Source organism: Sus scrofa, chromosome X (genome assembly GCF_054392235.1).
Source record: "Sus scrofa isolate SSC_HxYL_T2T_F1_AM1 chromosome X, Sscrofa_HxYL_maternal_Yorkshire_Landrace_v2.0, whole genome shotgun sequence".
NCBI lineage: Eukaryota > Metazoa > Chordata > Mammalia > Artiodactyla > Suidae > Sus > Sus scrofa.
In genome coordinates this window covers 135,164,031-135,185,110 of record NC_139401.1, presented here as the reverse complement: position 1 = coordinate 135,185,110, position 21,080 = coordinate 135,164,031, and the positions used below count along the sequence as shown (strand labels likewise).

Genomic DNA, 21,080 nt, shown 5'->3' with positions numbered 1-21,080 from the left:
GCGGCGCTCCGGCCTCCGCCCGACCCCTCCGCCGCGTCAAAGAGTCCCGGCTCCTCCCCGCCCCCGCCGCGCCGACAGGGGCCACCCCCTCCCCGGGGCGCTTCCCGGGAGGGTTGCTGCAGCCCAGTGCCCAGCACCAGCGCGGCTCTGCAGGCGGCGCCGCTCGCCAAAGGCCTGGAGAAAAGCTCGGCGGGGCGGGGCGGAGCGGGCGGGGCAGCCCGGCGGCCGGTGCTGAGGCCCGCGAGGGATCCGTGCGCGGGAGCCGCGCGCGCCCCGCCCCCCGGGAGGCTCGGCGCGGCCCCGCGCGCTGGGGGCGCGCCGCTGCGGCAGCCCGCGGCGGCCCACGAGGAACGCGGGGGCGGCCGTTGTCGCGACCGTCGCCCCCAGGCGCTGATCGCCCCCGCGCGGCACCCCCTCCCTCGCCCAGCCGGGAGGGGCTCAGCTTGCCGACGCCCCTCCCGACCTCCCCCGGCTCCCAGAAAGGCAGCCGGTAGGACCGAGGCGCGAGAGGCCTTCCCACCTCCTCCTCCTCCTCGGTCGGGCGGGGCTCCAGCTCCTGCCACCCCGCTCCTCCTGCAGCCCCAGCCAAGCGCATCCCTGGTGCCCAGCGCCGAAATGAGTGACAAGAGGCCCAAGCATGGCGACCCGTCTTTATTTTATTAGGAAGGAAACCACGAAGAAACCTGGCAGGAACACGCCAGAAACCCAGTGATCACACCCAGCCCACCTGCCAATGGAGGTCCCTTCCCTCTCAGGCCAAAGACACAAACCCCAGTGTACTGCTTGTTGCTAGCACAACATCACCACAAACAATGACTCCAGCCAAGCAGGACAGACAGTAAACTACTTCCACAGCCCCCAAACTCGGGGAACTTCCAGCTCCTGGCTGCTGCAGGGAGCCCCCCAGAGTCTGGGGAGGGAGCACTGGCTACACAAAAGCACTATAAACAGCAAGGGGCCAAGGTGGAGACGTGAGAATAAATAAGGAGAAAGAGGGAAGAGGAGGGGGCCTAGAACTCACGGCCCCATCCCTCGCAATGACCAAACCAACCCTGGGAGATTCACCTACTGTCTACGCAGAATATATACACCTTATTGGTACAGAGAGGGGGTGGGTGGCCCAGGGAAGACCCTCAGCAGGCTGAACATGGAGCCGACAGGCTCCGGGGAGCCGGGGACTCATGCTACGTAACGAAGAGGGGGAGCCCTTCTGTCCAGCATGCCCCAAGCGGGAGCTCGACACTCCCCAGGCGCAGGGTCACACGATCTGGGTCAGAGCGATGGTGGGGCCCTTGTGGTCATCAAAGCGGTCCATGGTCTTGAGGCCGAGGATCATGTGCAGACCGTAGGTGAAGATGAAGAGCATGAAGAGCGAGGTGAGCAGCCCCATCCAGATGCCCGGGGAGAAGAAGCCGGCGCAGTCACTGGCGTAGGAGAACCGCTCACCCGTCACGTTGAAGGCCTGGATCTGGGGGACAGAGCGGCCCCGCACAGGGAGGCCCAGTGAGGGCTGGGTTCCCGACTTAGCAGGCAGTCCACGTCTCCTCATGGGATGGGAGCACCCAGGGGACGGGACTCAGTGACGTTGCCCCCGCCCGAACCCAAACCCAAAGGACACAGGGGCCCGGTCCCTCCTGCTTCCTACCTGGAAGTCCTGGAAAGTCAGCTGCCAGAGAGAGGGCTGTGTGCTGGGCACGAGCAGGTCGCCGTTCTTGTTATGACTGTTGACGTACTCGCAGTGGAAGGAGTAGATGCTGGGCCCCGTGACCTGGGAGGCATTGAAGGAGGCGATGGAGCCGTTGCTGTGGATTTCCAGGCGCTCCAGGGTAAACCAGTGCCGAGCAGACACCTGGTAGAAGCGGTTGGCCAGAATGAACCTGGAAGAGGCCATGGAAGGGGGCGGTGTCAGGCAGCTGGAGAAGCCAGAGCCACACCAGCCCGCCCACACCTGCCTGCTGGACTTACTTGAATGTCACCATGGTACCAAAGAGCTGATCATAGGTCAGCGCCAGCCTGCAGGGTCAGAGGAAGAGGTGAGTCTTCAGGCTCTGGGAACAGGTGTCTAAGCTGCACCGGATCCCCACAGCCACCCGAGAGGCAGCACCCCCACTTGACAGATAGGAAAATAGAGGCCCCATCACACTCTAGGTCGGGAGCCAGCCAGCACGCTGGTGCTCCCCCTCCAGCTGAGGGCTCCTGCCTCTGGTTCCCGAGCCCACTGCCCCTCCTTTCAGCTCCTCCTTGGGGTTGCTGAGGCCGCTCGACGGGGAGGCAGCAGGTTCCCAGGTGACTATGAAGTGTTACCAACCAAGGGCCCGGCCGGAGCGAGGACTAGAAGGCACGAGGAGGCAGCACTCTAAGCAACCCCCTGCTGCAGGGCGCCCCCCCAGCACCCCCAATACCACCTGCAGCCTCAAGTGAAGAGCCCCCCCAACACCCCCCCCTGGCAGAGACACGGACTTGACACCTACCAGGCAACAGAGTCATTCCAGAAGGAGCCGGTGAGGTTGAGATCCTGGACCCCAAAGGTGAGGGAGGTCAGGTCCTCCCAGCGGCCCCCGTATGCCACCGAGAAGTTCTGCGCCCAGAACAGGATCCGGGGGGCAGTGTCGTTGTAACTCACAGGCGGGTGGGTCGCAGCCGACGCCGACGGTCTCTGCAGCAACTGGCGACCTAGCCCCCCAGCCACCATGGCTACATCGCGGGCCACCTGCAAAAACAGCCCACAGGCCTTCCTGCAACAGCCCTGGGAGCAGGCCTGCCCTGGCTCCCCCACCGGGCGCTCTCTCCACGCCCTCAAGCCCCACGGGTCGTGCTCACACTCGAGCTTCCCGAAGGAAGCGGGCCCCGCTGGCCCCTAAGCCGCCCTGGTATTTCCAGTCTCTGTAACTGGAAACACCCGGACTTAGGCTGCCAGGGAGCAGGCTCACCCACGGCCCCTGCTCACCACATCTGCCCCAGGAGCCGACCCCGCCCAAGCCCCTGACCACCCCCACCCGCCGCCGGAGCCGGTCAAGGGCACGTACCCTTGAAGGGCGGACGGCAGTGAGGGCTGCCGTGTACGGGACCTCTTCGGACTTGAGTGTGCTCAGCACCTGCCCAATGACCTCATCTGAGGAGCAACGGGGAGAACAGAGAACCAGATCACAGGCGGTACTCACGGCCAGGCTCCGCACTGCCCGTCAGAAACCAGCTCTTGCACTGCAGAGCCCGGCGGAGGCAAGGCTGGCTGTGCCCATCCCCGCACGTGGACGCCTCCTCCTTTTTGTTTGTTTTTTGGGTTTTTTTTTTTTTTTTTTTTTTTTTTGTCTTTTTAGGGCCGCACTCGAGGCATATGGAAGTTCCCAGGCTAGGGGTCCAATCGGAGCTACAGCTGCCAGCCTACACCAGAGCCACAGCCACGCCGGATCCGAGCCGCATCTGCGACCTACACCCCAGCTCACGGCAACGCCGGATCCTTAACCCACTGAGCGAGGCCAGGGATGGAACCTACATCCTCACGGATCCTAGTCGGATTTGTTTCCACTGCGCCACAACAGGAACTCCCTGGGCGCCTCCTCTTGATGGGGCTCAGTGGGGTCACCTTGTCGAGGTGGGGACCCCCACCCCCAGCAACGGACATGTCCTCTGCAGTGGGACTGAGAGGCCTGCAGAGCCAGCTCCCATCAGCCTCCACAGTGGTTTCCATTCCCAGCAACCCCTTCTCATCAGCCCGCCAGCCCCGGCCTCCGACGCCCTCGGTCACCGAGCCCTCGGGGCGGGGGGCGGAGGAGCGAAGGTCCTTTACAGCAAAAGCAAGACAAGTCCTTGGAGCTGGTCTCTGAAATGCTGCTGGTATGTTTAGCCCCAGACCCTACGATTCACGCTGCCTGAGTGGAAACTGGCTTCACGGGCTCTGCGCAGAGGACCCCAGTCGGCCCGGCGCTTCTGCCAGGCTGGAGAGGGCTGGGGCCTAGGGCCCAGCGTTTCCCTGCTGCCAGCTGCTCCCAGAAGCAGGGAGGGGAGTGCACCCCGGGAGTGAGAAGGGGCTGAGCGGCGAGGCCGGCGCCCTGTGCCCGAGGGCTGGGTGAGCACGATTCGCCCGCCCTGACCCCGCTCACCATTGGCTGTGAGGACTTCCTTCGGCGCCATCAGTCCCGAGCTGTGCAAGAGACAGAAGGTCAGAGCGGGCCCCAACCCAAGCAGCTCTCCACCGCCCGGGCTGCCCCCGTCCGCCCAGCCAGGCCCCTGCCCTTGCCTGCAGACCCATCGCCCGGCACACGGGAGCTGGGGGCCCTGGGAGCTGGGCCCACTCCTCCCTCCGTACCTCTCCTCACCTCAGGGCCCCCGCCAGGCACCCCCGCCCCTTCTCGCCCAGCTTCAGGGTCCCAGCTGGGTGAGCTGGCTCCCCGCGGGCACGGCCCCGTCCGCCTCGTTTCTGGAAGCCCACGGGCCTGGCTCAGTGCTGGCCAGAGGCCCGCTCGGCTCTTGTGGCCATACGGGCTGCTCTTCTTGGCTGAGCTGTGCCTCCAGGGCCCAGAGCTGAGACCAGGGGCCCGGACAGACCTGGCTGTGTAGGGCAGGCGGATGAGCAGCAAGGCCGGGAGGCTGGCGTTGAGCTTCAGTTCACGAAGGGTGGCCAGGTCCACGTGCAGGGGACTGGCCCCGAGCTTCTCCTGCAGGTAGGTGGTCAGAGTGCTCACCGCGTACCAGTCGACGGCGGGAAGGACCAGCGAGGAGGGGGCCAAGTCCAGGGCATTCTGGGGGCAGGGGAGAGGTGGGCAGCCGAGTCAGCAAGGGACCCGTGGACCTGGGCCAGCCCCCCAAACCTCTCTGGCAAGCCACCCCACACCCCCGCAAGGGTGTCATTCCAGGTCACAAAGAAAGCACTCGACACCCCCGGCCCTGATACTGAGGCCTCTCGACCCCTAAAGCCAGCACCTCTGGTCCCCGAGGGGACAGTTCTCATCGTCCCGGGGGCGGGGGGTGCGGGACGGCCCCCGGGGCCTGCAGCTGGCACGGACACTCACCTCCAGGTTAGAAAAGGCGCTGTCCTGCTTGTTTCCAAACACGCCTCCGTAGGCTGTGAAGTCCTCGACGCTCAGCTGGTGGGGAAGGAGGGCGCGACCTCAGAGGGCGGCCCGGGGCCAGCGCCCTCCCTGGGCACTTATAGGGCCAGCAGAAGCCCGGCTAGAGTCAGATCGGCCTGGGGGCTGGGAAGGGCTCTTTCTCTCCTCTGGGCACCCTCTGGGCAGGGCGAGAAAGCCCGGAGGGCGGTCCCGGGGTTGAGAGGAAACCTGTGGGCAGCTGACGGGCAGCTGACTCGTGCTAACCTCGGGACGAAGAGTCAGCCGCCCGCCTGCAGAAGAGAGGAACTGGCCCGGCCAGAGGGAAGCTGTGCAGAGGGGGCTGCCCGCTCCCCGGGATGTGAGTCAAAGAAAAGGAGAACCTGCAGCCAGCTGCACAGCTAGATCTGCCCGGGCCCGATCTGGACGGGACGCTGGGAACTCCCCCTCCCAGCCGGGTGCGGTGGAAGGGGAGGGGGCGAGGATCTCAGCCACGCTGGAGAAGGGGAGGACGCCTGGCGAGCTCTCTGGACCACAGGAGCCTCGACGCCGCCATCCCTTTTCCTCTGCAACCTAGAGATGCCCTTCAGTCTGCCCCCACCCCAACCCCCAGCTCCTGCGGGCTCTTCCCAGCTCGGCCCAGAGGCGATCTTAATCAGCTTCTCTAACCCCGTCCTGTTTAGTGTACACACTTGCCTGGCCTCCTCTCCCTTCTGGCAGGAATCCTGACCCTGCCTGGCCGGCTGGGCCCTCATTCTGAAAGCGCAGGAACCACCACTGTGTTCTCATGGCACAGGCCCTGCTCGAAATCACCCAAGGCTTCCCGTCCTGTTTCCAACTGCAACTAGGAGTTCCCATCATGGCACAGCGGAAATGAATCCGACTAGGAACCATGAGGTTGCAGGTCCGATCCCTGGCTTCACTCAGTGGGTTAAGGATCTGGCGTTGCTGTGGGCTGTGGTGTAGGTCGCAGACACGGCTCGGATCCTGTGTTGCTGTGGCTGTGGCCGGCAGCTGTAGCTCCAATTCGACCCGGAGCCTGGGAACCTCCTTATGCCATGAGTGCTCTTCCCCCCCACCCCCCCACCCCCCGTGGACCATCTCTGACCCCAGCCTCTCATTCACTAGATACACCCCAGCTATACCAGCTCTTCCACAGGCTCCCCAGGAGCGCTCCTTGCCTAGGGCCTTTGCACCTGCTGTGACCTCTGCCAGGAATGCCCTTCCTCCTACAGCCACACAGCTCCATCCACCCCTCCACTCAGGTCTCTGCTCAGATATCACCTCCTCGGGAAGCACCTGCCGGATCACCCTTCTCTTTTTTTTTTTTTTTTGTCTTTTGTCTTTTTGTTGTTGTTGTTGTTGTTGCTATTTCTTGGGCCGCTCCCGCGGCATATGGAGGTTCCCAGGCTAGGGGTCGAATTGGAGCTGTAGCCACCGGCCTACGCCAGAGCCACAGCAACGCGGGATCCGAGCCTCGTCTGCAACCTACACCACAGCTCACGGCAACGCCGGATCGTTAACCCACTGAGCAAGGGCAGGGACCGAACCCGCAACCTCATGGTTCCTAGTCGGATTCGTTAACCACTGCGCCACGACGGGAACTCCCGGATCACCCTTCTCTTAAACAGCACTGCCAGTCACTCTGTCCCCTTAGCCTGCTTCCCTCTTCTCTAAGGATTGGTAGCACTGACATCCTATCATATACCAGCTTAGCGTTTACCTCCCGCCCTCACGAGAAGGTCAGCTTCTTCAGGGCAGAGGAGTGGATCATTCTGCTCAGTGCTATGTCCCCAGCGCTCAGGAGCTGGTACACAGCAGTCCGCGCTTGACAAATGAATGGGCGGATGAATATGCCATGAGACAGGGGCCGCTGGCTAGATGTTTTACGTAGACTCTTCAGAACTGCTCCTCACAGCCCTGGTCTCGTCAATTTACAGAGGCAGAAACTGGCACGTGTGGAGCATTTGACATGTCCAAAGGCCAGTAAGTAGCAGAACTAGCACTGAGTTCCAGTCTGACTACATTATTCACTGCCTCCTGGAAGGCCAGCAGGCCAGCATGGCCCCCGCCACCTGCCCACAGAGCAACAGAGCCAGACCACAGGGGAATGAGCCATACAGGCCGCCAGTGAGGAAGAGACAAGCTAAGGCTTGATAACCTCCCAAACACCAACCCTACACTGCCCTGGAATCTTGGGATCTACACCCCTGCTCTGGAGGCAGAAAGACCCAGATGGGAAGGACAAACTGGGGGGTGGAGGGAGCGTCCCACAGGCTCGGCTGGAACCAGTTGTGGCTTCTGCACAAGCTGTGGCTCTTCGGCCGATGCCTCTACCTCGACAGGCCTTAGTTTTCTGGCAGTAAAACCAAGTCAATGACATCAGCTTAGCACAGGGCAAACGAAGCCCTCAGCAGGGGAGCCTTCTTCTAGCATCTCTCCCTTAGAATGACAGCTCTGCCACCCATTAGCTGCGTGACCTTGGGCAAGTCACAACACTATCCTTGGGCATCAGTCTTTTCATCTGTTAAAAGGGTTGATAATCCCTCCCCCCTAGAGCAAATCAGACAAGGGTTTGCTACGCAGTAGGCATCTGGCCTCCCACCCTTTACTTTCCCCAGTCAAGTGGGTGCCATTTCAGGGCCCTCCCCGTTCCCACTGAGGGTTCTCCTGTAGGCCTTCCCAGTGGAGGAGACACACCTCCCTACAGGTGGGACAAGGTCACTGAAGCTTCCCTTGGGGAATGGGCCTCGGTGTCCTGTGGGAGGGGGCTCGCCTGCCTCCTGAAGACCGAGAGAGACAGGGGTGGGGGCTGGGACAGGCGCACCTTGTCTTGCAGGAACAGCAGCACGTTGCGGGGGCCCAGCTCCAGGGCGGGGTCTAAGTAGGTAGACAGCTGCCTGTCGCTGGTGATATGGCCCTCGTGGGTGTTGGCTGCGGGAGCCCACAGGTTTCTGGAGGGGGACAGAAGAGGTGCTGTCAAGAGGGGGCGCACGGCTTGAGATCGGAAGCCCATGGGCTCCCAGCCTGATGCGTGGGTCACAGAGCTCTAATCCAGCTGGCTGGCTACGAGCCGCCGAGCAAGGTCGCCCTTCTGGGCCTCGGCGCGCCTCGCCAAGGGCAGCCCAGGAGTCCGGCGAGGGCACCTCCGCCGCCGCAGAGCGCGCAGCACAGCCCACCCCAGCCCGCCCCACTCACCGGTCACTCGACCACAGCACCAGCGGCACCTGCTGCTCCGCCGCCGACGCCGCCGCCACCACCGCCACCGCCACCAGCGGCAGCCACGGCATCTGCCAGAGCGCCGGACCCCGCCGCGTCCCCGCCCGCACCCGAGCCGCCGCGGCCGCCGCCATCATAACCTCTCGGACTCCACTGCCTCGACCCACCGCTGCCACCGCAGATCAGGTGACCGTCGCCCCCGCCCGAGCTCCGCCTCGAGCCGCCATTGGCTCGGACGCGCTCCTGCGCTGCAGAGCTTCAAGTGACTGGAGGACGTGAGTGCCACTCACGGCCGCTCCTTTTCCCTGGTTGGCTGTACGTGTCTCCAGGAGCGCACGTTCCCAGTAGGGAAGGGGGCGGGGCCGAGCCCAGCTCGCTCCCCCCGCCCAACCCCCGCAGAAGGAAGGGGCCGGGCGAGGCGGCGCGGGAGCCCGATGGAGTCTGCGCCGCGGGTCCTCGCGCGCTTGGCTTCCCCTCTTTCGGTTTAATCTTCATAATGCTTAAAGTAGCAATTATGATTTCTTTTTCCTGTAGGTGGGCCCTCCCTTACACAGGTAAGGAAAGAAGAGGACCCCCAGGAGAGCGTCGGGAGGAACCGCAGCACTGCCCGTGGGCAGCAAGAGGAGGATCCAGAAGAGAGAGCCAGAGAAGGAGCATCAAAGAAGAGGGGGAAACCGAGGGAAATTTCAAGGCCACATGATTAACAGTGTCATCCTCAGCTGCTGCCAGGAAGCAGGTAAGATGAGGACAGAAAACTTCCTTGGACTTAGCAACAGCAGTTTGGCAAGAGCGATGCTAGTGTGAAGAAATGGAGACCCGGTGTAGATTGCCCTTTGCCGAAGTTGCTTTAAAGAGAAGAAAGAGGGAGTTCACCGGTCCAATTGGACCGATTGGACCTCTAGCCTGGGAACCTCCATATGCCGTGGGTGTGGTCCTAAAAAGACCAGTAAGTAAAGAGAAGAAAGAGACAGAGTGACGGCTAGAGTCAGAAAATGAGAGAAACTACCTCAAACGAATTGGGAGACTTTCGGCTTTTTCTGTGCCATTTTCTAAAAGGCCAAACCTGCAGCATGTGGAATATCTGGGCTGGAGCGGAATCAGAGCTACAGCGGCCTGCCACAGCCACAGCCACAGCCACAGCCACGCCAGATCTGTGACCTGTGTTGCAGCTTGTGGCAGTGCCAGATCCTTAACCCGCTGAGCGAGGCCATGGATCGAACCTGCATCCTCACAGAGACTATGTCGGGTTCCTAACCCGCTGAGCCCACTGGAAACTCTGTGTGCCATTTTTTTAAACTTTTTTTGACTTCACCCGAGACATGCAGAAGTTCCTGGGCCGGGGATCAAAGCAGCAACCCAAGCCACAGCAGCAACCCAAGCCTCAGCACTGACACTGCCAGATCCTTAATCTGCCAAGCAACCAGGGAATTCCTCTGTGCCTTGTTTTTGGTTTCGCTTTTTGCTTTTTAGGGCCGCATCCGCAGCATATGGAAGTTCCCAGGCTAGGGGTCAAATCAGAGCTGCAGCTGCCAGCCTATGCCACAGCCACCACCACAGCAACACAGGATCTGAGCCACATCTGCAACCTGCACCACAGCTCACAGTGACACCGGATCCTTAACCCACTGAGTGAGGCCAGGGATCGAACCCACATCTTCATGGATACTAGTTGGATTTGTTTCTGCTGCACCGCAACAGAAACTCCCTCTGTGCAATTTTCGATTTCTCAGATCGATGACCATTAGAAACAAAGAAAAAACCCCAGTAACTAAAACCAAATATTGAATTTTCATGAAGGATATGTACACGGATTTACTTAGGAGGCAGTGAACTGATGTTTGCAACTTAGTTTGAAACATACCAAAAATAAAGCGGAGAGCAGTTCAAGTACAGAGAGGTGTGTGATAAAGCAACGATAGTAAAATGCTAATGACAGAATCTAGGGGTGAGTACATGGGTGTTCACTGAAAGGGGTTTTTGGTGGTTTTTGTTATTGGCCTCGGTTGTGGCCTATGGAAGTTCCTGGGCCGGGGATCAAACCTGAGCTGCAGTTGTGACCTCTGCCACAGCTGTGGCAACACCTGATCCTTAACCCACTGCGCCACCAGGGAACTTCCTCACTGTAAGTTTTTTTGACCATTCTGCCTGTACTGGGTTGAATCGTGTCCCCCTAAAATCATTGTCTATCCAGAACTGGTAAATGTTGCATGATTTGGAAATAGGATCTCTGCAGGTGTGATCAAGATGAGGTCATGCTGGGCGGGGGCTAAATCCAATGACTGGTGTCCTTATAAGAAGAGGGAAAGTTCTGGAGTTCCCCTGTGGCCGTGGCACAGTGATTAACGAATCCGACGAGGAACCATGAGGTTTCGGGTTCGATCCCTGGCCTTGCTCAGTGGGTTAAGGATCCGGTGTCGCCGTGAGCTGTGGTGTAGACCGGCAGCTACAGCTCCGATTCGACCCCTAGCCTGGGAACCTCCATATGCCACGGGTGCGGCCCTAAAAAACACCTCAGCTGAGCACAAGATGCAAATAAATCCAACGAGATCCATCGCAGCACCATTTGTAGTTGCAAAACTTTGGTCACTTCTGACCAGACCCTGGGACAACTGCTACCACCTCCCTTTCCCCCCAAATAGCATCTCATCAGCAGAATTCCGTCTGCATGCAGAACCCTCGACTCAGCGCAGGACAGCACCCGAGAAGGGGGCTCTTCTGGGAGCCACCCCACCCGGTACACCGTGACTCCCCGCCAGGTCCACGTAGCTGACGGACCACTGATCACCTCCGTCTGTCAGAGAAACTGCTAACGACATCATAGTCACGGTTGTCACAAATGTGGCTTGGATGAGGACAGTGGCAGTCGAGCTGAAGAAGGGAGGCATTGGTGTGGGACTGAGGTTCCCCCCGGCAGCAGGATGGCAGGGTGGGGGCAGGGGTCTGGGAGCACTCAAAGAGAGGAGTCCGAGCCGGGGCAGTTGGTGGGCGCGGGAAGGAAAGACCACTCCCCCAAGCACTCCCGTCCTTCCCCCCCTGGGCTTGCCCTTGCCCTTGCTCGCTGCCCCCGGGCTCGGTAGCATTCCCTCCGTCTGTCATTCCTTCTGTCACTCATCTAAATCCTAGATGGCGCCTCGGGGAATAAAACAAGGACCCCCAAACATGGCATCACAGCATAGGACAGACCTGGCAAGGGACACATTTTGAGAGGGAAGTTCCATACCCGTGCAACACGAGTGAAAGCTGTCAAGGGAAAGGACAGAGGCCCTGGGGACCAGAAGAGCAGTGACACAGAGTGACGGGGGGGGCGCTGGGGGCGGGGGGGGCTGGTGGCCATGGACGAATAGGAACCCAAACCGCGCCATTTAAATAAAGTTTGAAGGCAAAGACTCTGGAAAGTGTGGTCGTGCTGCTCTCTTCCTTCCCATCCTTAGCGGAGGAACCTCTGGCCTCGATCAGTGGGTTGCGGATCTGGTGTGGCTGTGAGCTGTGGTGTAGGTCACACATGCGACTCAGATCTGGCATTGCTGTGGCTGTCGTAGGCCGGTAGCTGGAGCTCCGATTAGACCCCTAGCCTGGGAACCTCCATGTGGTGCAGGTGTGGCCCTAAAAACCAAAATATAAATAAATAAATAAATAAAAGTGAGCCCACCTAATCCTCCAGGCAGAGTCTCCTTGCCTGCCCGCTTGTATCCCTCAGAAGCATCCTATCTTAATCTACTTCCTGCCTATCAAAAAAAAAATGGGACGTGAATGTGAGTCATTGCGTCATAGCAACATTGCTGCTCTTCCGCTGGACATAGGTGCTCTGCCGGTCATCGAGCCCTCCTCCTGCCGAGGGACATGGGAGTGGTTTCCCACTTTGGCAAATGTGGCTGATGGTGCTGCAAACAACTGGGTTTGTGTCTTCTGGGCACATAGGTGTGTACACCAGCTCATAGAGCACATGCACAGGGTTGAATAGTGGCTCCCCAATTCATGTCTCCCTGGAACCTCAGAATGTGGTTTTATTTGGCAGAAGGGTCTTTGCAAGCACAATTAGTTAAGATGAAGTCATGCAGAATTCCCGTCGTGTCGCAGCAGAAATGAATTGGACTAGAAACCATGAGGTTGCGGGTTTGATCCCTGGCCTCGCTCCATGGGTGAAGGATCCGGCGTTGCTGTGAGCTGTGGTGTAGGTTGCAGACGCGGCTCGGATGTGGCGTGGCTGTGGCTGTGGTGTAGGCCAGCAACTGGAACTCTGATGAGACCCCTAGCCTGGGAACCTCCATATGCCGCAGGTGTGGCCCTAAAAAGAAAAAAAAAAAAAAAGATGAAATCATGCTGGAATTACAAGCCCTAATCCAGTGACTGATATCCTTCTAAGAAGAGGAAAAGATGGAGGTGCTGCTGTGGTGCAGTGGGTTAAGAATCTGCCTGCAGGAGTTCCCGTCGTAGCTCAGAGTGGTAATGAACCCGACTTGTCTCCATGAGCACGCAGGTCTGATCCCTGGCCTACGCTCAGGGGGTTAAGGATCCAGCGTTGCTGTGGCTGTGGTGTAGGCTGGCAGCTGAATGCGAGAGAAACAAATCTGTTGTTCTAAACTCCCATTTTCTGACACTGTGTTACTACAGTTACAGGAAACTCACAGAGTGTATATATTTTCGGCTCTGCCATCTGTGCTTCCTCTTCCGTGAGATGCCTGCTTGCATCCATCTTCCCCTTTCTCTACAGGATTGTTCGTCTCGCTTACAGATTTATAGGAGTTCTTTATTCTGGGCGTGAGCTCTGCACTGCTTAGGTGCGGGACAAATCTCTTCCACTCTGTAGCTTCCCTTTGCACTTTTTTTTTCCTGGCTGTGCTCTTAGCCTGTGGAAGTTCCCAGGCCAGAGATCAAACCCATGCCACAGCAGTGACAACACCCCATCCTTAGCCTGCTGCCCCAAAAGAGAACCCCCCTTTTGCACTCTCTTAATGATGTCTTCTGATGAACAGAATGTTTTAATTTTTGTTTTCTTTTTACAGCCACACCTGCAGCATATGGAAGTTCCTGGGCTGGGGGTCAAATTGGAGCTGCCACATCTTTGACCTAGAATGCTGGATCCCTAACCCACTGTGTGAGGCCAGGGATCAAACCTACATCCTCATGGACACTATGTTAGGTTCTTAACCCACTGAGCCACAATGGGAACTCCCAGAAAGTCTTAATTTTAATGTGGTAAAATTTCCTTTTTTTTTTGGCCATACCCATGGCATGTGAAAGTGCCTGGGCCAGGGATTGAACCCGTACCACAGCTGTAACCAGAGGCACAGCGGTGACGACATCAGATCCTTAACCCACCCAGCCACCGGGGAATGCCTCTTCTAGTCATTTTAAAAAAAACTTTTGAGGAGTTCTTTTGTGGCGCAGGATTCAGCATTGTCACCACCGCACCTTGAGTTGCTGTTGTGGCGTGTGTTCAGACCCTGGCCCGGGAACTTTCATGTGCTTTGGGCACAGACAAAGAAAAAAAAATTTAAAAAAAACCTTGGAGGAGTTCCCGTCGTGGTGCAGCGGAAACGAGTCTGACTAGGAACCATGAGGTTGCAGGTTCGATCCCTGGCCTCACTCAGTGGGTTAAGGATCCGGCGTTGCTGTGGGCTGTGGTGTCGTAGGTCACCGATGTGACTGGCTGGGATCCCAAGTTGCTGTGGCTACAGCTCCAATGCGACCCCTAGCCTCAGAGCTACCATATGCTGCAGTGTGGCCCTAAAGGGACATAAGCACAGTGCTTCATTTCTTTCCCTGTTTGGTGATCTTTTTCTTTGGGCTGTGCCTGCGTCATGTGGAGGTTCCTGGGCCAGGGACTGAACCCAAGCCACTGCGGTGGCCTGAGCCGCTGCATTGATAATGCCAGGTCTTTAACCCAATGCACCACAGGGAACTCCTGTTTGGTGATCCTTCTGTCTTTGTGGTTGATCTTAATCTGTGGACAAACTGGAGCCCTAAACCGAGCTCCGTTTTCTCTAGAGAGGATTTGCTTTGACTTCCGCCAGGAATGCCACCAGTCTGGATCCGCCTTTGCTCCAACCCAGATTCCCAAATTCAATCAAGATGTCCCTTCCCCGCTCCCATCATAACACCTGCTGCTCAGGGCGGCTCCCTGGGATCTTCAGAGCCCTCCTCCGGCGTGGGAAGTAGCCCGGGGTGGGGGGCGGGGGCGCTACTTGCCTCTCCCTACCTCGTGAACTTCGGGTTTGGAGCAAGTCCAGTAACCTCCTTCTGCATCCTTTGCAGATGAGATTGACTCTACCTTTGCAAGGTTGTTATAGGGGATCATAGACAGGGACTTAAGTCTCAAGGGACTGGTACACTGAGAGCCCACCTGCTCAAGTTCCCTTGGTGTGCCCAGAGCTCTAAGGACCCAGGCTTCCTGTCCAGCAGGTCACTTGCCACCCCCACCCCTACAGAGAGGCCAGAAGTAAAAGAGCACAACACAGTGGCTTTATTGTTTATAAAACATGAAAACCCAGGTTCCAGGGGACTCAAGTGATGCCGGGGGCGGGGGGGGGGGTGAGGGTGGAAAGGACAGAGACGTCGCTGGGTCGCGGCATGGGGGCAAGGGGCCAGGGCTCCATCTGGCTGGGCTCCACCTCTGGAAACGGGCAGGGAGCCTGGGCAGAGGGCAGATGTAGCTGACAGCCGTCCCTGAGGAAGTGGTGAGCCGCTCCTGGCTCAGGGCAGGCAGACGGAAGCCAGGCCACAGGCCTGGTGGGCCCCTCCTCGAAGCCCTGGCCTGGCCACCCGCCCCGCTTCAACTACCCTCCCTCCAGACAGCAACCCTGGGAGAGAACAAGTTGAAGGCAGGAAGGAAGGAGAGCCTCGCTCGCATTTCTTGCTCCCTCCATGGCCGAGGGGGAGGAGCAGCTGAGACCTTTCCTTCAGCTGAAGAGCCACAGAGGAGCTGGAAAGCGCTCCAGCTAGGAGAGGGTACCTGGCGAGGGTCAGAACAGATCTGCCTACTGAACTGTATCTGAGCAGTTCCCTTGTGGCGCAGTGGTTAAGGATCCGGTGTTGTCACTGCAGTGGCTTGGGTCGCTGCTGTGGCATGGCCTGGAAACTTCCACATGCTGTGGGCACAGCCAAAAAAAAAAAAAAAAAAAAAAAAGCCAACAACAAACCCAAATAAACAAACGAAAAACTGTATCTGAGCTCAAAGCATCCGTCCGTCCCCCAGCCCCGCTGCATGCGGGGCAAGAAGCTGAAGGTGGCACCAAGGGCCCAGCGGCTGAGGCTGGGTCCCAGCGCTGCCTCTTCCCCGCCCCCCCTCCCATCCCAGTGGAGGCAGGCCAGGTCTGGGCAGGGTGGCATCTAGCTGCCAGCCTGCAGGTGGTTGTGCAGCTGCTCTGCCTGGGTCTTCAGGCGCTGGAACTCCTCCTGAATGAAGTCCGTCAGGGCTTTCCGCATCTCCACCTGAGGAGGAGGAGCAGGGCTGGCGGCCGCCCTCAGGGAGCTCTGCCCAGGGACTCTGGAAGGCCAGGGCACTGGAATGGGCTCGGGCGGCTCTGGGACCACCTGGGGAGAAACTCACAGCAGACGTGTTCTCTGCCCGGAGCCGCTCGAGCACGGGCCGGGCGCTGAAGGGCCTTCCGATCAGCACGGTGATTTTCTGCGGGGAGAGCGGCCGCCCGCGGATGACAGGTGCAGGGGAGCGCCCAGCGCAGAGGCCTGGCCCTCACTCCCGGAGCGCGCCCTCTTCAGAACGAGGTGCTCAGGCTCAGGGACACCCAAAGGCCCTCCCGGTCCTGGGGTCCACGCCCCCGCCCCGGCCTTAGTGCCCGGAAGCCCTGTCTACACTTCACTCAGCTCCCCCTGCTGCAGCCCTTCCCGAACGTGGCCTCAGCGCTGCTGAGTGGGAGTCGGGGCCAGCTGGCAGACGGACAGACGGAGCAGGTCGGCAGCCCTACCCACCTGTCCAAAGCGGGGGAAGTAGGGCGGGCAGTTGGGCAGGACGTCGTTCATCCCTGCAGCACGGCAGACAGAAGGCGGGAGGCGGCGTGGGGCGGAGCAGACCCGCCCGGGCCCCCTCGCCCTGCCACCCAGGGAGCCCCCAGCTGCACCCAGCGAAGCCCAAGACGGAGGCTTACCGACGTGCCACAGCGGCAGGATGACAGGATTGAGGTGACATTCGGCGATCAGGCGTCCGATCCCTGCTCCGGGACGAGGCAGAAACGTTGCTCTCGCCCGGCTACAGTGCCCGACTGCAGCCAGGGCCACTCCTGCCCTCGCCCAGTTCAAACCAGCTCCCCTGGGCCAGCCCCTCTGCCAGGCAAGCCCTCGCCTGGGCACCACACACCCGCCGACACACCCGTGGCCCGTGCGCCCGCACAGTCCCACCCAGCCGGGGCGCCCGCTGCTCTCACCCCACTTGAAGCGCAGGAACTCGGAGCTCATGTTCACTTTCCCTGTGGAAGAAAGGACAGAGGTGCGGCCTGGGGCCGCTGGGCGGGGGCGAGAGGCCCCCCACATTGCCGAGAGTCACGACCCTGCCAGCCCAGCTGACCTTCTGGGAAGATGTGCACCCAGTCCCCGTGGTTGAGCTTCTCCAGGATGAAATCCATGCCCTTCTGGTAGACACCGTCCCCTGCGAGAGAAGGTCTCCCTTGGGTCTCCATCCTCCCGAGGAGGGAAGCAGCAGCTCAGGGGCTTCCTCCATCCCGCCCCAGGCGGGCCACGCCAACAGCACCCGAGGCCTGGCTCTCTCGGGCCTGCTCAGCCCCGGCTGCCCCGTGGCCCCTGCCATCCTGTTCGATAACATCCTCACCCTCCAAGTGCCTGTGGCGTGCAAGGAAGCATCACCGTCTATGAAAAGAAGATACACGTATACACACACACACGTGTGTGTGCATGCATAACTGAGTCGCTTTGCTGTAAGCAGAAATTAACACAACACTGTAAAGGAGCTACACTTCAATAAAAATTTTATGAGTTCCCACTGTGGTGCAAGGGGATGAACGGTGTCTCTGGAGCCCCAGGATGCAGGTTCGATCCTAGGCCCAGCACAGTGCGTTAAGAATCCAGCATTGCCACTGTGGTGTAGGTTGCAGACGTGGCTCAGATCCCGTGTTGCTGTGGCTGTGGTGTAGGCCGGTGGCTACAGCTCCAATTCGCCCCCTAGCCTGGGAACCTCCATATGCCGCAGATGCGGCCCTAAAGGACAAAAAGACAAAAATTTCTAAAGAAAAGAGAAAGTGTTCCACGCAGCTCTCTCTAGGGAGTCAGCAGGCCTGAGGCGCTGGAGACGTGAACACTGCAGCTTTTCACTTGAAACCTGTTTATAACTTGAGGTTACTTTACCAGAAACAAGACATTTCGCTTGACCTCTAACACCGTCTCATCACTTCCTCCTTTTGCTTCTCCCTCTTGACCCAACCTCTGGGAGGAGTGGCCACCCCTGCTGCTTCACCCACCTCCCCCTGCAGCTCCTGGGGCCATCGAGCCAGGTAAATGGCTTCTCCAGGTCACAGGAGGCTTTTTTTTTTTTTTTTGGCCTTTTCTAGGGCTGCTCCCACGGCATAGGGAGGGTCCCAGGCTAGGGGTCGAATCGCAAAGCCAGATCTGAGCCATGTCTGTGACCTACACCACAGCTCACGGCAACGCCAGATCCTTAACCGAGTGAGGCCAGGGATCAAACCCGCAACCTCGTGGTTCCTAGTCGGATTCGTTTCTGCTGCACCATGACAGGAATTCTGGAGCCCAAATTCTTAACGTGATTATTCCAGAACCTTCACTTTTAGCCCGCAACCTCCATTTCTACCTTCATCACTTACCTCCCCAGGGCCGCCACACACTCCCTGTGGCTGGGACACGCCTTTCCTTCCACAGTCTGCCTGGAAAAACCCTACTTCCCCAGAGGAAAAAGCTACGTGGGGTTGAACCCTGGCTTTGCTACCTCTTGCTCTGTGACCTGGGGCCAGCAGTTTTATCCCTCTGAGCCCCTTTATCTGGAGAGTGGAGGTCAAAGTGGCCCCTACCTCCTGAGGCTCTGAGAGAGGCTGAGCAAGCACTCAGTGTCACACCCCTCGCCCCACAAGCTGGTCTGGTCCCTCATACTCGCAGCCGCTGGCACATGCCACTGCCCCCACAGACTGATGACACCACACTGCCATCAGTGACTCTCTCAGCAATGTCCTCAAGCGAAGAGACCACGGATAATGCCTCGACGTCTCACACTAGAGCAGACTCCCAGGGCCACAGAGCCCTCAGGAAGTCGCACAGAATCCAGCTCGCGCCAAGGAGCCATCACTCACTCCTCCAGTAGCCACCGCCAGCCCTCCTGCCCCGAGTTGGAGCTGGGCCTGCGACGAGCGATGCAGCGGCCCCTGGCCCCCTTTGCTCCCAAGCTGCCTGTCCTACCAGGGTCCCTCTACTCCCAGTGATGCTGAGCCAGAGGCACTGGCCACCAGCCCCCCTGCCCCAAGCGAGGCCAGAGCAGCCCCCAGAGGCACCTCCCTGCAACCACTGGCCCACCAGCCCCTCCCAGAGGAGCAGCTCACCCCGGCACACAGGCACACACTTGCCCAGGCTGAAGAAGTGGGAGTGTAGCTCCTTGGTGAAGCAGATGTCTGCAGCCGCGGGCGTCCTGGAGCGGGGACAAACATGGTCACCCCTGCCCGCCCCCCACCCCCAGCCCCCCACTGCTTCCCTGCCCTCCCCCCCAGCATGATGCCTGCCGTCATCATCGACAACGCAGAATGGAGGCACAGGAGGCCCTGTGGGGCCCCACCCCAGGCCCTGCCTGGACTGCTGGATGCCGCCTCCTGGGCAGAGCAGGAGGAGGGCAAATCTGGGCAGAGACGGGGGAGGCCTGCCGGGCCCACCGTGAGGGGCCCATGCCTCCTCACCAACGCATCAACTTCAGGTTCCAGATGTGGCGGAGTTTCAGGATCCCTAGAGAAGGAGAGGAAAGGCTTCATGCCGCAACTTGCCTTGTACCTGGGAGTGCCTCTCTTCTGTCACACCCTGATTCAGGGGATGAGAGACAAGGACAGTGGTCCAACCACTTCCCCATGGTCCAAAGTGGCATCTTTCAGAACCTTGGGCTGGACCCCCAAGTTCTCCCTGGCTCCTCCCTCTCTCCCACTCCCTGGATCTTATTCGTTACCATATCTGGTCTGCCTACCTCCGCAGTATATTTTGATGCTGCCTATTCTTCTACTTCTTTCTCCACTGCCACTGCCACCACCCTGGTCCGGGCTACTGGCTGGCTCTTAAAGTCTCCTTCCTGGTCTCCTGTGAGCTGCGTGTGGCACCCTACAGGCCATTCTCTACTCACTAGTTAAGGGTGAGCTCTGAAAGGCTCCCATTTGACCTCATGGCTCGCCCTGAGCTCTCCCTCCCAGTCTAACCTCCAGAGTTCAGCAGTGGGAGCCCTGGGCACCCTGTACCCAGCCATCTAGGTTACTGGAGCTAAGCAACTCCCCGTGAGGTCGGCAGAACAGGAACTTCTAGGTGGGGAACTGGGCTCCCACATGAGCCTGGCTGAAGGTTACAAACCCAGCCGGGGCAAACCTGGAACCAGGACACAGGTTTTCCAGCTCCTAGCCCACCGCTTCCTTGACGGGACACCCTGGGGTCCTCAGATTTGTCCCCCAGGCTCTTTGGAACCCTCAACCGTTTAGAGAATGGAAGGTTCCACAGGCTTGATTCATCAGAGCAAAGGCGCTGGCAAACCTTGTTCTGCAGTCACTTCCACACTTCCTCATTCCCTCCAAATTTCTGAGGCTCTCTCCAAATCACACTCCCTAGGAAGATGCTAAAGGGGCCACAAGTCAACCTTTCACCCCTGGGGCAGGACATGGCAGAAACAGGTGAGCCCATTGAGAAGCGGGTTGGTTCTGCTTCTGTTCGGCCCTGTCCCAGGTTCTCTCCTTGCCTCCCCGTGCCCAGCACACTGGTCCGTGTACCCCAGAGATGAGGGTCATCCATGCAGGACTGGTGATTGGAGACCGTGATGAGGGGTGTGGCTGGGCCTCGGTTTTCGATGAGGTCGTACAGCACCTCCTTGTTGTGGACCGTGAGGTGGTTCATGTACTCTGGGGGCGGGGGGGAGAAAGGGAGTGGGGGTCTTGGCCTCCCTTCCCGGGCGCCCAGGGCTCCACCCCAGCCAAGCTCACACCCGCCAGTGCCCCCAACCCCGAACCCCAATTCTCGTTGGGCGTGGAGACCTGTGACCGACCCTGCCGCCTCAGCTTTGGGTCCACTCACTGGTCCAGAAGCAGCTGTAGGTGCCCACCAGGCCCATGACGACGCTGCTGGCCAGGGTCCAGGTGAGCGGCGGCACCGCAGGGAACGGCCATTTCACATGGAGGGGCATCTCCCCCCGGCCGAATTTCCCAGCACCCCCGCCAGAGGCCCGGCGCTCCCCCTGCCACGGGGCAGCCCGTGGGGCCGCTCGAGGTCTGTGTCCTCAACCGCTCGGGAGCCGGGTCCCTGACAGGCCCGCGCCACAGACGGGCGCCACGGCTCGGCGCTACAGGCGACTCAACCAAGGTCACCTCCTGGGTCAGGCCAGAAGCGGGCCCGGCCCCACTCTCTCGCCACAGACTAGCCGCCCCGGAACCGGGAGACAGGGAGCGGGCGGGAGCGCTCGCGCGGACCGCGGAGGCCGCCGAGCCCCGCGCACCCGCCGGAAAGCGAGTCTGCGACGCCGCCGAGCTGTACTCTCTCTGTCGCAAAACTCGCTCGGGCCGCTTGACGGCAGCGGGGGCGGACCCGAGGGCCTTGTGGCCCCGCCCCGGCCCCGCCCAGCTCCAGCTCCACCTGGGTTCGAAGCCGCCAGCCCGCGGCGCAGGGCTT

At 59.9% G+C, this 21,080-nt stretch overlaps 2 protein-coding genes and 1 long non-coding RNA gene across 3 annotated transcripts; 1 reads left to right on the top strand and 2 right to left on the bottom strand.

Annotated features, from left to right (window-relative positions):
* Positions 1-636: 636 nt before the first annotated feature.
* On the bottom strand, positions 637-8,432 carry ATP6AP1 (ATPase H+ transporting accessory protein 1). The gene is made up of 10 exons (XM_021080754.2): positions 8,244-8,432; positions 7,873-7,999; positions 5,010-5,084; positions 4,546-4,739; positions 4,101-4,141; positions 3,027-3,112; positions 2,472-2,710; positions 1,966-2,013; positions 1,646-1,877; positions 637-1,468 (listed from the first exon to the last, which is right to left on the bottom strand). Exons 1-10 carry the CDS (start codon positions 8,399-8,401, stop codon positions 1,259-1,261), a joined length of 1,410 nt encoding a protein of 469 aa, XP_020936413.1. The 5' UTR covers positions 8,402-8,432; the 3' UTR covers positions 637-1,258.
* Positions 8,433-8,662: 230 nt separating this feature from the next.
* Positions 8,663-11,659, top strand: LOC146394837 (uncharacterized). The gene is made up of 2 exons (XR_014835201.1): positions 8,663-9,000; positions 10,904-11,659. It is a non-coding gene; the product is annotated as an uncharacterized LOC146394837 (long non-coding RNA).
* Positions 11,660-15,526: 3,867 nt separating this feature from the next.
* On the bottom strand, positions 15,527-20,914 carry TAFAZZIN (tafazzin, phospholipid-lysophospholipid transacylase). Its single transcript, XM_085007565.1, is given in 10 exon segments — positions 15,527-15,723; positions 15,726-15,891; positions 16,194-16,246; positions 16,370-16,432; positions 16,646-16,687; positions 16,786-16,866; positions 18,779-18,864; positions 19,127-19,172; positions 20,189-20,317; positions 20,490-20,914. Coding segments are annotated over 10 exon segments (825 nt in total). The 5' UTR covers positions 20,599-20,914; the 3' UTR covers positions 15,527-15,673.
* Positions 20,915-21,080: the final 166 nt, after the last annotated feature.

Coding starts and splice junctions, on each gene's coding strand:
- ATP6AP1 (XM_021080754.2), bottom strand. CDS start 8,401: ATGATGGCGGCGGCCGCGGCGGCTCGGGTGCGGGCGGGGACGCGGCGG. Junction 4,142..4,545: donor CGCCTGCCCTACACAGCCAG/GTCTGTCCGGGC, acceptor TCTCTTGCACAG/CTCGGGACTGATGGCGCCGA. Junction 1,878..1,965: donor GGTACCATGGTGACATTCAA/GTAAGTCCAGCA, acceptor GGCCTCTTCCAG/GTTCATTCTGGCCAACCGCT.